The 15,765-nt window shown below is 34.0% G+C and overlaps 2 protein-coding genes across 4 annotated transcripts; one reads left to right on the top strand and one right to left on the bottom strand.

Annotated features, from left to right (window-relative positions):
- Positions 1–5,839: 5,839 nt before the first annotated feature.
- LOC132052394 (uncharacterized) lies at positions 5,840–8,423 on the bottom strand. 3 transcript variants are annotated; one of them, XM_059443914.1, is made up of 3 exons: positions 8,282–8,423; positions 6,326–7,044; positions 5,840–6,070 (listed from the first exon to the last, which is right to left on the bottom strand). In XM_059443914.1, exons 2-3 carry the CDS (start codon positions 6,950–6,952, stop codon positions 5,987–5,989), a joined length of 711 nt encoding a protein of 236 aa, XP_059299897.1. In that variant the 5' UTR covers positions 6,953–7,044; positions 8,282–8,423; the 3' UTR covers positions 5,840–5,986. The 3 variants fall into 3 exon arrangements, with proteins under 3 accessions (XP_059299897.1, XP_059299895.1, XP_059299896.1); XM_059443912.1 differs by having other exon boundaries at positions 6,326–7,039; XM_059443913.1 differs by having other exon boundaries at positions 6,326–7,024.
- Positions 8,424–13,869: 5,446 nt separating this feature from the next.
- On the top strand, positions 13,870–15,406 carry LOC132052393 (uncharacterized). The gene is made up of 2 exons (XM_059443911.1): positions 13,870–14,663; positions 15,094–15,406. The coding sequence occupies exons 1-2, from the start codon at positions 13,998–14,000 to the stop codon at positions 15,175–15,177; spliced, it is 750 nt and encodes a 249-aa protein (XP_059299894.1). The 5' UTR covers positions 13,870–13,997; the 3' UTR covers positions 15,178–15,406.
- The last annotated feature ends 359 nt before the right edge of the window (positions 15,407–15,765 follow it).

Raw genomic sequence — 15,765 nt, 5'->3', positions numbered from 1 at the left:
CGAACTTGCCATGACGGTCATCCGGGCTAACCACCGAACACCGCTCATTCTCGTTACTCATACGTTCTCATTCATAATAATCTCGTAATCATAGGAACTAATATCATTTGAATCATATTTACTTTTTATAAACATAAGCCCTTCGGCTATCAAAATAGTATATATATATATATATATATATATATATATATATATATATATATATATATACACATGCATATACATGAAGACCGTGAGACCATACTACCCGCTGGCGCGTATCTACGAGCCTCTACTTCGAGTACTAGACATATGGAAGGGACGGGACCCCGTCGTGCCCAAAATATATATATACACAAAAATACCGTCTCGAATAGCACCTCCGGAATAAAGGAGGGCTCCTTTAAATCCGCCGATACCACTGTGGATGCACCGTCTCCCTGTCTACCTGTGGGCATGAACACAGCGTCCAAGGAAAAGGACGTCAGTACGAATATTGTACTGAGTATGCAAGGCATAAACAATAATAAGACATCAATGAAATAAGGGAGCATCAAATGAGGAGCGATGCGTAATCGATCGAATCATAAAAGAAATAATGCAAGGGAAACTTACTTTCATACTCATCATCATATCATATATGCATAAATGTATAATGCGCCGACCATATGGTACGGTGTAATCAATAACATTAGCATTAGCTCCGCGTCCGTGCCTCTCGCGTCCGGGGTACCATCTCATGCCGCCCACTAGTGGTGTCTGCCCATGCCATCTGGCCATGGTGTATAACTGCCCGCCTTGGCGGTGACTGCCCGGCCATGTAGGCGCGGTGTAATATCATCATATGCTCATCATAGTATACTCATCATAATATACTTATCATAATTCATCGTAATGCATGCATAGAGACTCATAGATAATCATACTCTATCGGGGTGACATAAGGTCGTGGACCCCCGATTTCATTATGGAGCATTCATAAGCATTCTGCCTCACCTTGAAGGAACAAGCATAAGGTGAGTGTATATAATGATCAACATCAATGGATTATGGATAGCTTCATTAGCTTTATAGGAGCATCATATCATAAACTATAGCATCTCTAGACTTAAGCTTGTCATTATCATTATCATACTCGTAGCATATCTCTTATCTCATGTGGCTATTCATAAACAAGGGCTCTTAGCTTTCTTGAAGATAGGGACATTCATAAGAAAGGAGGAAATTCATGCCATAGGATTCATGCCTTAGAAAGAAAGGGCTAGCCTCACATACCTTTGTCGTTTAACTATTCTATTGCTCGCTCGTTCTCCTTTAATGCTCACGTTTTACCTTCAAGAGAATTCGTATCGACATTAGCTAAACAATCATGAGAACGTACTTACTAAAGCTACAGAAAATTGGGCAGCATTTCCTTTGTTTATACTACTTCCTCCATATTCCGTATCAACTCCCAAACATTCATAACATCAATCATAATATCACAAACAACAAGCATCATTCAATTGCATTGCCCACATTTCACAATTTCACTTCCAATTCTCCATAATCATGACCAAAGTCCATTATCGTGTTCTTTCACATACAATACTTATTCCATGTTCTAAATTTCATTTATAACGTATTTATAATCTCAACATATCCATTTTTATGATTCAATCCAACTACTACTCAACCATGATACTATTCACACATTTATGACCCATTTTCTATATTCTAGTACAATCCAAGTGTTTCAACCTATCAATACTTCAAAAAATATGGAAAGATCATGAAACTCACCTTAGATGATGGAGGAACAAGCCTTGAATGGTAATACACCTCTTGCACCAAAACCCTTTCACCACTCTCTTAGGATTTCTTGGTTTGATTACTTTAACGGGTTTCACACTCTTGATTCTTGTTGGTTTGATGAAGTTGATCATCAATTTCCTTGTGTTCTTATGGTTGAAGTGTATGGAATGTTCTAGAGGTTTCTCGGGAGGCGTGGAGGAGTTGAAGATGAAATGAAAATGAAATGAAGAGAGGTCCCTTATATTAATCCCAAACCTGTCCCAATCAAGATCTGCGGACCAACATACGGTCCGTATGTTTTCTACTGGCCGTATGTCTGGCCGTAGATCTGGTCCAGTGAGACATGTTATACGGGCTGAATCTACGGTTGGACATACGGTCCGTAGATTTTATACGACGATGTCCGGCCGTATGTTTACTTGACTTTCCGAGACTTGTTCTCGTCGACTCGTTTGATCTCCGATCCTTATGGAATCTTCCTAACACTTGTCTAACACCTCGATACCAATCTAAGGGACGTTATAACTCTTCCTCGAAGCATCATTAACTCGATACTCGTAAATCATGTCCGACACACGACATATGACTTGCTTTCCTCAACAACTTTCTTTCCTTATCTCGAATGTCTTTGGAAATCTTAGTTAGGACCCTCAAATGCTATTTCTTGCTTATCAAAGCGTCGTATACATTATACCCTTCGATGGCCTATTCACTGTACGCTAACGGGGAATTTTCCAAGGTGTAACATCCTCACTATTCTCTCTATAGAATATGGTCAACATGGTTACGTCAGATTCAGATCCAAGTGGAATTCGGACTGTGAGATGTTTGATGACGATGATTCCCCATGATATTATTAATAGTTGTACTGTCTTAAATAATGTTGGTGGGGTCATAGTCATGATCCCACAACCTATTGAGTTTGATAACTATATAATAAGCAGCCTTTTGCTACTTAGTATCTACTTAAAATTCAATGTCGAATAGCAGAGATGTAGATTGGTCGGTATTTTTTCCAAAGGATTCGAATAGCAGTGGTGATGACAACCCAAATCAAAGCAACTATTCGTGATTCCTCAACGAGGTAACGGTGAATTCGTGCTAGACGATTTCAAGCCCTACCTTTTAATAGAGCATAATGACGATTTTTGCGAGCTGAAATATTCAGATCCACGTGAATATTATTGTGGTTTACGTCGCGAATGGGCATATCGGTACACCGAATTACAACGTCTTGTTCGTGACTTGAAAAATCTCAATGCTTCAATCCCAACAAGATTTTCATTGGGCATGCCTCGAACTGAACAAGATTCTTGCGAGGTTGCGGTACAAAGGATTAGGAAAGAGAACAACCGAATGCTGGCACGACGTTGTAGATTTTACATGGTCAAGTTAGTCAAGAACCCCGATCATCAAGCTGATAGGGAACTAATATCTACAGAAAGAAGATCTGTCTTAAGAAACCCAACTTATTTATCTGAGGACGATATTGAAGACTTCAGTTCTGATAATGATTAAGAATATTGTGATTTTAGTTATATGTTTAATTTATGATGATTTTGAAGAATATTAGTATGTTTAGTTTTGCATTACTCAAAGGGCATGAATTGATGAATGTATTTTAAGTTTTCTTTCTTTGATGATTGTATTTTAACAAGTTTGGGTTTGTTATTAATGAACAAGTTTAAGTATTTTCATGTTATGAATGATGCAATTTAATTATTTTGAGATTGGTATGAATGATGCAATTTTGACCAAAAAATAACACACTTAAATCTAAACCCTAAAACATAAATAACTTAAAGCTAATGACAACAATTCTTCAAACAAAAAATGAACTTCGAGCACTTTTCAACCACTAAAACGACAATATGAAATTTTGCGTATCCTTGATGTATTGAGCCTACCTTATTAATCGCACAAAAATAAGTCGGGTTCTATATAAACTATTGAAGTTCCGAAATCCCGAAGCATGATTAATCTATGCCTAAAGTACGTAAAAAGTGTGAAATGTAAAATAAAGAGAGTTTAACAAAAACAAAAACAAAAAAAAAAAAACAAAAAAAAAGAGGGAGCTTGTTAAAGGTACTTTTGTCAAACTTTTTTTTTCTGGGGTATTTTGGTTCAAATCTTTTTTTTTGTTAGTCATTTTGGTTCCGGACTCTTCCTAATTATTTTCCTCTTTTTTGGCAATTAAATTAAAACTCACCTTATTTAGCAATGCAATGAGGAATAGAGAGCTACAGGTGAATGAGCAAAAGCATGATTTAAACCACGGTCCTGCACTATATATTCACTGTTGACATGGGCCATATTTAAACTACGTACGGATGGCCTGGTATATGTCCAATCTTGGGCTCAACAGTGGACTTGTAAATTAAGCATTACTAACAGTTGTTTTGCAAACCCCAAATTCAATTTGGACTTGTACATCTGTTGCCAGTGATGGAAAATGGAGGAGCATATAACGTGAACAATCTGCCTAATCACAAGGGATTGGAGTCGCAATTAATGGTAGTAAGAGTTTTAATTCCTGTAGAAACCTCCCCCCTTTTTTCCTAATGAATATATAAAAATATCACTTGAAATTCACTTGCCATGGACCAACATATTTCAGATGCTTACAAAAGAATATAAGAAACAAATACATCTACATTTAGGGGTCGTTTTGTATCCTGATGTATAATTTGGTATAATTTTATCCAATGTTTGGTTGTAATCTCAATCATGTATAACTTAATACACCAATTGGCGTATTATTTTATAACACAAACAACATTGAATAACAAATCCATGTATATAAGTAGCAAAAGGACAAAATTACCTTTATATTTTTCCTAGAAATCAATGAAGATCAAGCACCTATGGGTATAATTGTAGACTCATTACCAAGTGGTGGGTAACTGGATTTTTACTGCGCGTCAAAATATAAAAAAAAAAAATATACGACAAAATTAAAGGGGTTCAACACATATTATATATATATAAAAAAAGATCTTTTTACGTATTTATACAGTGTAATTTTTTGGTGAAGGGGTGTCAGTTGACACCGCTTGGATGCATGTGGCTCCGCCACTGCTCATTACTTTTTAGTTTAATAAATAAATAAATTATTTAATGATATCTTGCATATCCAATTTTAATACAATGAACCTAACACCCGACAAGAAATAACTATGTATTACTAATCGCTACATAACTAATCCCTGCGTTATGATCCCTGTACAACTTGTCTTCAAACCAAACGCCACTTTAGTGACAAGTTCTTTCCGTCCATGCTTTAATTGGATTTAGGATATGTAAACAAGCTTGGGCTGGGAGGACACAAGACCATAAGCCCAGTCTATCAGCACTTAGGAAACTATTTTCCTGAAGTTACTCTGGCTAAGTTCTTAGACCAGGTCTTTATTGGACCCTTGCTGCAGAGCCCTGAGCCAACTTGTTAACTTTTGTCATTTAGACCTGAATTATGGATAAAAAGGTCCTCAAGCTTACTCAGAGAAAATCTCGATAGCTATTCATACAGACAAGAATGTCTCAAGGTTGAATGCACTTTCGCGTACTAACGTAAACGAATGACTAATACTGCATTTTTCCCCCATCAATAGTACATAAGTTCTACTTCAATTGATAGACCAATGGAGCCTTAGGTTGCCGAATACATTAGCTTACAAGAGGATGATTTTGTGGAAGGGCAAAGTAACTCTGTATCTATTTGAAGGATCACCATTTCTATTTCACATAAAGAAAGTTGGAAGATCTTGAAGAAAGGGGTTGACCTATGAATCGACGACGTCTGCAATACTATGGTATCAATTGTTAATCGTTTTACAGGTTTTAGGAAGTAGAAAATAATGAGGTTAAGTGTACTAGAAAAATGAACTTGGAATTGCTTTACTACTTTGTTTTGATAGGGGCATGGGAAGTTGAAGGCATCTCTTCAAATAATTTGTCCATGGTTTATAATGTTGGAGATAGCTGGAAAACCTCTAAAAATAAGATGCTTGAGAAGAGATTTTCTGTCACGATATGAAAGCAGAGAATATAACAAAAAGAAACTCAAAGCTATACACAAGTACAATTTAACAATAGATGTAACTTACAAAACAGAATAGACTCCCACAGGGATGAAACAAAAGAAAGCCATTAATATTTAATACTCCTTACATAAGGCAGTTAATAAACTGAAACGTCCAATTCCATTGTCTTATGACTATTTCTCCACTTTTACGCAGCTCGTGAAAACACTTGTCAGAACTTCTTTCGACTCGAAAGATGCCTTCAGCAACTCCAGCGCCTGCAAAATGATAGTAGGAGTTCAATAAGTAAGCATACTTGTCCAAAGATAAAAGGAAATACAAAAAGACACAAGTAAGATTTATTTGGTTTATTAACATATGAATAGTGCAAAATAAACTCTAATCCTATTAGGTCGCCTAAAACACAACTAACTGGTCACAGAAAGTGAAATTAGAAACCGGCAAAGCATGCTACAACATGTTAAACACAGTGATAGTATAAGAGTTATTTAAAATTAAGTATAACTGATTACCTCATTCATTCCAAAACTTACTACTTCCTCCTCTAGTACACCTACATCCCTGACATTAAACTTGTTGAGAAGGGAAATGCAAGAAATGGTAGACATGGGCGTAACCACCAAGTCATCCGTCACCATGTATGTCACCAAATCCTTCACAAAACCCCCTGTTGCTGCCACAGCTCCTTTTGCTACGGGCGGAGCAACATATGTAATCTTTCTTGACATGCTATGTCGACAGCTTGTGCAGAGAGCACTAGGGTCATCAGAAACAGTTGAGTGGGAACTACTGTAGGAACAGCCATAAAAAGTCTTCTCACGTGTTAGACCGTCATCATTAAGCAATAGAAAAGGAGCTGAAGAGATCCCAACAGAGGACTTGGGTTTTAAAAGGATATCCTTGCATTGGTTCGATTGGATATATGCGTCCTTCAGATTTTCTACGCTTTCATAGAGGTTAGGCAAGGATCCACTCATTCCTTTTTCCTTGAGAAGACTCATAACAGTTCCCGCAGGCAATGAGAGAATCTGAAAGAGGAAATCTACACAGTCCTTATCAGCCTCAGCAAATAGGACTTTACCAGCATTGGTGTCAATCAAAAGCTTCATGCTCAATTTGCTATAAGAAGTAGTCGTCATTTTGGTTGGCTGATAACTGCTGCAATTTTTGTTCTTGGAGAGGTAGTTTTCTCAGGCAAATCTCCTTGTGTGCTGGACGTTGAGGACCTACACTTTATCAAAACAGAAACACAATGAACAAACAACAACAACAACAACATACCCAGTATAGAAACACAATGAACAAAGAGACCTAAATCAGGAGGACAAGTTAGGCTATGTAATGAGACTTCCTTGAGTTTTTTCAAGTCCCTTTCATATCCTACTATATTAAGATTGCAGCATGTGTATAATTACAATTGCAACAACTATATGGTCCATAGTTGGAATTCAAATTCTGGTTACAAGAGGCAAGAGCTATGATAGGCACTATACCCTCCTAGGCGGGCGATTTAGGATTTCTTTCAAATTAAACTCTGGATAGGTGTGGTCCAATACACTTAAATATTTGCAATTGCTTCACCGTCATATAATTTTTCACACTGCAGTGAATCTGTCACCAGTGTTCCCAATACACTAATCAAGATTCTATTCATTAATCTCAAAAAAAATGGAGAAATGCAAGGAAGTTCTCATGCCCACACGCACCAAAGAGAAAGTAAACCATTTTCTTCGAGTCTTATGATTAAAGTATGAAAACAAAATTACATTCTTAACTCCTATTTCTATACATATATATACTCTTATCAAAATTACATTCTGCATCCTTAACCTTCATAGAAGTATGTTCTATCTAGTGACGGAGCCAGAACTTTTAGTAATGGGATCTAAAATATAAAGAAGTAAACATATGAAGAAGCCGAGGGATTCAACATTTACTATGTGGCCATAGAAACCAAATATTTTCCACTCTATTTGGAATATTTTAAGTTGGAGTTTGACGATGGAGTTGTACAATGTAGATATAATGTTCCAGATAGAGAGGCCATTGTGTTAGAAAATACAAAGAAAGTAATAATACTGGTAGAGAGGCCCCAAGAATTTTTTTTTTTTTTTTTTTTTAAGGCAAAAGCAATCACCAACTTACTGGTTTAAATCCTATTAAACAAACTTTTTTATAACCGTGGTGTCCGGCCAGACACCTCAACTAATTTCATGAGATATCTGTCACCTCCCACCACTGCAAGTATAAGTAATTATGTCCACCAAGACTAAAACATATAGAAAGAAATCACCTGGTGTTTTGTCTCTGCTTGGAATAATCCTATTAAACAATTAACTATATTCAGAATGTCCAATACAGGCCAACTTAACATTTATTATATAACACCCAAAATTAATAATCTGAATAAGCGTGCTCGTAGAAGCTTATAAAAGCGTTTTATACCAATTCTACTACAGAAAACTTACCTGCAAATATAAGGTGAAATGTTGGAGAGAGATCATGAACAGGCAATCCTGCGTTCACGGATGAAGACAAAGGAAAGAGTAAAGGGACAATGCAATTCATTTATATGGACAAATTTTCAAGACTTTCTACAACTGCACAAAGGAATACATGTATTTTCTGCAATAAAAATGAATATACAGCAAAAATAAAATAATGAGTGGGTCTATGGGCCAGCCCACTATATTAGGTCATCAACATTTGACTTGGGCAGGTTAGATTGGGCCTCATGACTGCTAAAACCCAACATTGTTCAGACTGATTTACACAAAAGTCTATTCCTTATACAATCATTTAGATTTTGTTCCTCTTTTTTAAGATTATTCAAATATGACCCTTGAAAATTACCTTTCGATAACATTAGACTCGAGTCTAATATTTGCTCCTTTGTTTCTTTATCTTACAAATAAAACATTAGGCTATCGTCTGATGTTTGAATAACTATATTTTTTACTATGCTCAATTATTTTATTTTTATACGTACCATAACATATTTTTTACTTTGCTCGATTATTTTATTATTACATGTATCATAATATATGCTTGAAAACTGTTTTCACTTTTGTCGTTTTATAAATAAGATTTAATTATTCTATAGTTAAGTCCATAATATAGATTAAAAAGAGAAAAAAAAAATATAATATTAAAAAAAAAATGTCAAGGTTGATAATTTAAAAGGTAAAATACATTTTTGGCCGGTGGAGTGATTTTCTGAGTGCTATAGAATATAAATATAATTAAGTGACTTTTGGAACACAAACGAAAAAATAACTCAAAAGAAATATTTGACGTCACTGTTTACTTTTCCTTTTTAGCCTTAGTTTTCCTTTCCTTTTTTGTCTTTTTTAATTTTGTCTTCTTTTCTTATTTTGTCTTTTTCTAGTTTTGTTTTTTTAATTTGTTTTTGTTTTATTTTAATATAAAAATTTAGAAAAACAATAAAATAAAAAATTAAATAATTAGACCACAAGAATAAGTAATTAATATAAATGCTAAAGTTACTAATTTATTTATTAAAATTAAAATTATTAAAAAATATATTCTTATGAATTTTTTTCTTTTGAGCACTGTGATTAGGCTTCTCAAGAAGAAAGGAATGAAAGGATGCTTGCCTAACCTATACGACAACGTAGAAAATCTGAATAAAACCTATCTTCAATCAAAGGATATCCTTTAAAAACCCAACTCTTCACTTGGAATAACTTCAGACATTCCTTTTCCATTACTTGATGATGTTCCGATACCAAGGACTTTTCGCACTAAATTATGTACTTCCATAAGCTGTTCCATTACCCATATGTGCCCCCATACCAAGTAATTGTTGATATTACCCATGAGGCACAAACATATTACTCAAGTACCCCCACCCTCTTTATGACCGAATCAAAAATTTGTTTGATGTCACTGTTTACTTTTCCTTTTTAGCCTTCGTTTTCTTTTCCTTTTTTGTCTTTTTAATTTTGTCTTCTTTTCTTATTTTGTCTTGTTCTAGTTTTGTTTTTTAATTTGTTTTTGTTTTCTTTTAATATACAAAATTAGAAAAAACAATAAAATAAAAAATTAAATAAATAGACCACAACAAGAAGTAATTAAGATAAATGCTGAAGTTACTAATTTATTTATTAAAATTTAAATTAATAGAAAATATATTCTGACGAATTTTTTTCTTTTGAGCACTGTGATTAGGCTTCTCAAGAAGAAAGGAATGAAAGGATGCTTGCCTAACCTATACGACAACGTAGAAAATCTGAATAACACCTATATTCAATCAAAGGATATCCTTTTAAAACCCAAATCTTCACTTGGAATAACTTTAGACATTCCTTTTCCATTACTTGATGATGTTCCGATACCAATGACTTTTCGCACTAAATTATGTACTTCCATTAGCTGTTCCATTACCCGTATGTGCCCCCATACCAAGTAATTGTTGATATTACCCATGAGACACAAACATATTACTCGAGTGCCTCCACCCTCTTCATGACCGAATCAAACAATTTGTTTGATGTCACTTTTTACTTTTCCTTTTTAGCCTTCGTTTTCTTTTCCTTTTTTGTCTTTTTTAATTTTGTCTTCTTTTCTTATTTTGTTTTCTTAATTTGTTTTTGTTTTCTTGTAATATATAAATTTAGAAAAAAATAATAAAGTAAAAATTAAATAATTAGACCACAACAAGAAGTAATTAAGATAAATGCTAAAGTTACTAATTTATTTATTAAAATTTAAATTAATAGAAACTATATTCTTATGAATTTTTTTCTTTTGAAAACAAATAAAACTTGTATTTAACTTTGACTTTATTGTTTGTAATTTTTTTTTGTAAAAATTAACTTGATAAAATTGATATAAAAATTAAGCTTAAACTCAATTTGTTATATTTTTTTATAACTTTTTTTTTTCTCTTGAAGGAATGAATTTGTCCTTTATGGTACTCTATCAGTATATAATATATGAGTATAAAGGATTAGTGGTTTTCTTTTTTAAGGTGAATCAGTTCATTATGAAACGTCATCAGTATATGATATATACCATGTGGGTATCATAAAACACTGATGAATTTTTTTAAGGACCTATGATACCCTATATTAGTAGATGATTGAGCTATTTTTTTAAGAAATATATTAATCTCTATGATACTAGCTCTTTTTAGGCCAAAAATGCATATATTTATTCATCGTTTGCCTCACATTTCAGTACTTTTAATTTTCTTTGAGTACTATTATACAACTTTATGCTTAATATTATATTTTATTGTATAGGAATAAAGCGGTGTGAAGATAAAGAAATTCGGAACGAAATTGAATAAAAAGTGAGAAAAGAAAAGAATAGAGAAATGAGGGGAGACAACATGGAGACATAATGATGGAGGATTTAAAGTATAAAAATAAGGAAGAAGAAGACAACAAATGAAAAAGAAGAAACAATTGAAATTGAGAATGAAGAAAGAGACGTACCTGGGCATGTGCCGCATCACGGAACGTGTCAAATGTTGACGCGGTGGACAGTGCACAGTGCAGAGGGTCCAAATAATTTTCGGATTCTAAGTAGGTGTTTGGCCATGGAAATCAAATATTTTTCACTTTATTTGGAATTTTGAAGTTGGAGTTGAAATTAGAGTTGAAGATGGAATTGTGTTTGGTTATAGTTTTTGCAAAGAAAGATTTGGTTGTTTGAATGTATTGAAAGTGAAAAAGGTGAAAACAAGGTGTTTTCTAGATTCTAAATACAACTTCAAGTTATATTTGAAATTTTCATGGTCAAACATTAATTTTCAAATAAAGTGAAAAAAATATTCCGAAAAAAAGTGAAAAATTCTCATGGCCAAACGGGTCTAAATATTTTCCAATTCGTTTTTGAATTCAATTATTTCGTCTGGGTTTTTTATTACACCTATAAATAGTCCATAAGACAGGGTTTTTACATAACTTTGGATAACTTGAAACTCAGAGTTCACAACTTTGGACCTAGAGAGAGCTTGGAGCCGTCATGGACGCCGTAGTTACAGGGTTTTACCTTCTCTTCTTTGTAGTACTCGTTTTTACATTTTTATTCGGATGATTTGTTGTTTTTCCTCCATGTCTATGTGGAGCTAAACTTTATAGTTCCAGGGTTTCAACGCTATCATGAAAGTTGACGTTTGATTATGTTTTATATCTATTGGTTTTTCATCTTTGGGGTTATTTATTTATTCTTGGTCTTAATTGTTTGATTATCTGGCCAATAGTTGAACACTATCTGTGGCGTGTGAATTGATCTAGGGATAGGAAATTTGCATGCGTAATAAGAATAAATACAACTTGTTCGAATAATCGTTTCGCTAATGAGGATAGGAATATACCCTTTAGCCTTGCTTAGTTGAATACGGAGCTATAAATGTGTTCTTGTTATTTTCTGATGACCATAGGAATATAGGCGTTAGGTAAAGAAGATTCACAGCCATGAAAGAATCCGAAAGATACTCATAAAGTAATAATTAACCCGACAACTAGTAACCCAGAAAATAAAATAGATGTATGATTAGAAGACTCAACCGGATTATTAGTGGCATAGTCCTAGATTTATCTCTTCTCCGATAAAAATCTGCTCTTTCTTGGTTGAAGTTCATTATTTGCTTTTATAAATATAACTTTGGATTTTATTTCTTGTTTAGATAATTAACATTAGTTTAATTTAATAAATAGTTAATCATAAGTCTCTCAGGGGTACGATATCTGGACTTTAATCCTGTATTACTTGTACGACCGCGTATACTTGCGTGTGCCTTTGGGAGCAACAAATTTTTGACGCCATTTTCGGGGACTTAGAAATTAATTTATCAAGATTAGACTATTTCTTTTGTTGTGTGGCTATGCCTGTTCACTACTTGAATAAGGATTTGAGTGCAACAGTTTAGTGATGAGTCATGTATAGCTGAAAAGGTACTTAAAAGCCAACTTGAGGAGTTAAAATTAGAGAGTAAATCATTAGTCCATATTTTTCTTGATAATGTCAATGTTGAGATAAGTGCACTACAGTCTTGTGAGGAAGTAGATAATAATATTTTTGATGACTCTAGCTTGTGTATATGAGTGGATGTAAATAGTAGTGTGATTCATGAGTTTGCGTGCATTGGACCTCATTCCAATTATTTTTCTACATTGTGTTTGGATAGTGAGATACTAATAAGGGGAAACCACAGGAATTGCCCCTTAAAATTAAAATAATTACCCATATGTGCACCCATAACAAGTAATTGTTGAAGTTACCTATGAGGCACAAACATATTACCCGAGCGCCCCCACCCTCTTTTTGACCGAAACAAACAATTTGTTTGACGTCACTGTTTACTTTTCCTTTTTAGCCTTGGTTTTCTTTTCCTTTTTTGTCTTTTTTAATTTTGTCTTTTTTTCTTATTTTGTCTTTTCTAGTTTTGTTTTTCTAATTTTTTTTTGTTTTCTTTTAATATAAAAATTTAGAAAAAATAAAAAATTAAATAATTATACCACAACAAGAAGTAATTAAGATAAATGCTAATGTTACTAATTTATTTATTAAATTTAAATTAATAGAAAATATATTCTTATGAATTTTTTTCTTTTGAAAATAAAATAAAACTTGTATTTAATTTTTAAAAAATTAACTTGATAAAATTGATATACAAATTAAGCTTAAACTCAATTTGTTATATTTTGTTATAACTTTTCTTTTCTCTTGAAGGAATGAATTGTCCTTTATGATACTCACTATATAATATATATCATGTGAGTATAAATGATTAGTGATTTTCTTTTTAGGGAAACCACAGAAATTGCCCCTTAAAATTAAAATAATTACCCATATGTACTTTCATACCAGGTAATTGTTGAAGTTACCAATGAGGCACAAATATATTACCCGAGTGCCCCACCCTCTTTTTGACCGAAACAAATAATTTGTTTGACGCACTGTTACTTTTTCTTTTTTGACATCACTGTATCTGTTTTACTTTTCCTTTTTGACCGAAACAAACAATTTGTTTGCCCCACCCTCTTTTTGACCGAAACAAATAATTTGTCTCGCCCCCACGCTCCCCCCCTTTTAAAACACTGGTCACAAGTATGATGATGAAGCAATTGGACTATAAATGCATAGGTCTTCAACGACTGAGAATCACCTGATCCTAGAACCCCTCTCCCAATTATCAGTCAGCTAACCACAATGACGACTTCTGATACCAAATTGAGCATGAAGCTTTTGATCGATAGCGAGGCTGGCAAAGTACTATTTGCAGAGGCTGAAAAGGATTGTGTTGATTTCCTCTTTCACATTCTCTCGTTGCCAGTGGGTACTGTCATTAGGCTTCTCAAGGAAAAAGGAATGAATGGGTGCTTGCCTAACCTATACGATAGTGTGGAGAATCTGAATGACACCTATATTCAGTCAAACCAAGGCAAAGATATCCTTTTGAAACCCAACTCTTCAGTCGGAATATCTTCAGTTCCTTTTCTATTGCTTAATGACGTTCCGACGACAGAGAAGACTTTTTATGGCGGTTCCAATGGCAGCTGCTGTTATACTTCTGATAACGGCTGTTATGTTCGTGATGATTACTGCAGTTATGTTTGTGATGACCCTAGTGCAAGATGCCCAAGGTGTCAAAATCTTTTGACAAAAAGGTTGACGTATGTTGCTCGACCGACAGTGGATGGAGCTGCTGGGACAGCTGCAAGGGGTTTTGTGAAGGAGGTGGTGACATACATGGTGATGGATGACTTGGTCGTTAAGCCTATGTCCACCATCTCTAGCATTACACTTATCAACAAGTTTAATGTCAAGGATGTTGGTGTCCTGCGCGAGGAAGTGGTAGATTTTGGAATGGAAGAGGTAAACACTTTAATTTGGATTTAATTATTACACTAGCAATGTAAAGTCATGTCCTTACCCTATCGATTGTTATAAATGTAACTACTACTAGTACTGTTCTTTTACTGACTTGGTTAGTGTAAAAAAATTAGACTCAATAAATTTTGCCTATGCGTTTTTCTTATTTCCTTTTTTTGGTTAATTATTTACTCCCTCCGTCCAATATATGTGATATAGTTTGACTAGACACGGAGTTTAAGAAAAAATGAATACTTTTGGTCTAAAATAAGTCACCGATATTTGTTTGGTTGTAAATCTTTTAGGTTAAAAGGGGAAGCTTCATGTTAAATTATTTCTAATTATAGAAATGTATCATTCATTTTTAGTCGCAAAAAAAGTGTATCATATAAATTGAGTAGTACTTAATTAGAGAGTTCTTATGATTTTGCAGGCACTGGAGTTGCTGAAAGCATCTTTCGAGTTGAAAGCTGTTCTGACTAGTGTTTTCATGAGCCGTGTAAAAGGGGAAAAATAGTTATATTAGACATAATGGAATTGGATGTTTCAGTTTAGTAAATTGCCCTTTAATGGCTTTCTTTTGTTTCATTTCCCGCTATCGTTGATTATGCTTTGTAGGTTCTGTTGTCTATGATCCATCGCAACATCTTACTTTGTCTGGTTTGAGAATGTGTTTGTTATGTTGTCTGCTTTCACCCTGTATTATGGAGCATCTTTTCTCAAGCATATTATCTTTAGAGATTCTACATCCATGTCCAACATTATAAATGTTGCACAAATTATTTGAAGAGCGTACTGTTTATCGTATTTTCATTAACGCAGAGGCAACTTCAAAAATAAATGGTTTTCATTATTGCTAAGCTAGCTTGACCAAATGTTCAAGATAGCCTTGAGTCCATTTGTCATAAATAGTTCTGAGTTTTTGAGTAAAACTTTAGTTAGCTTCTTATTCAATCACTCTAGCTTTTCAGTTACAGTGGCCCGTTAATCCCAATTTCGCGCTGAACATCTCGGAAACCCGGTTTGATCAGCTGAATTACAAATTGCCCTCCATTAGGGGGTTTTCCAGATAAATGGGACCAAATAAAAAAGAGTCTTAAAAATC

This window comes from Lycium ferocissimum, chromosome 4 (genome assembly GCF_029784015.1).
Source record: "Lycium ferocissimum isolate CSIRO_LF1 chromosome 4, AGI_CSIRO_Lferr_CH_V1, whole genome shotgun sequence".
Classification (NCBI taxonomy): Eukaryota; Viridiplantae; Streptophyta; class Magnoliopsida; order Solanales; family Solanaceae; genus Lycium; species Lycium ferocissimum.
The sequence above is the reverse complement of the archived record's forward strand: the minus strand, read 5'-3'. Positions and strand labels throughout refer to the sequence as shown.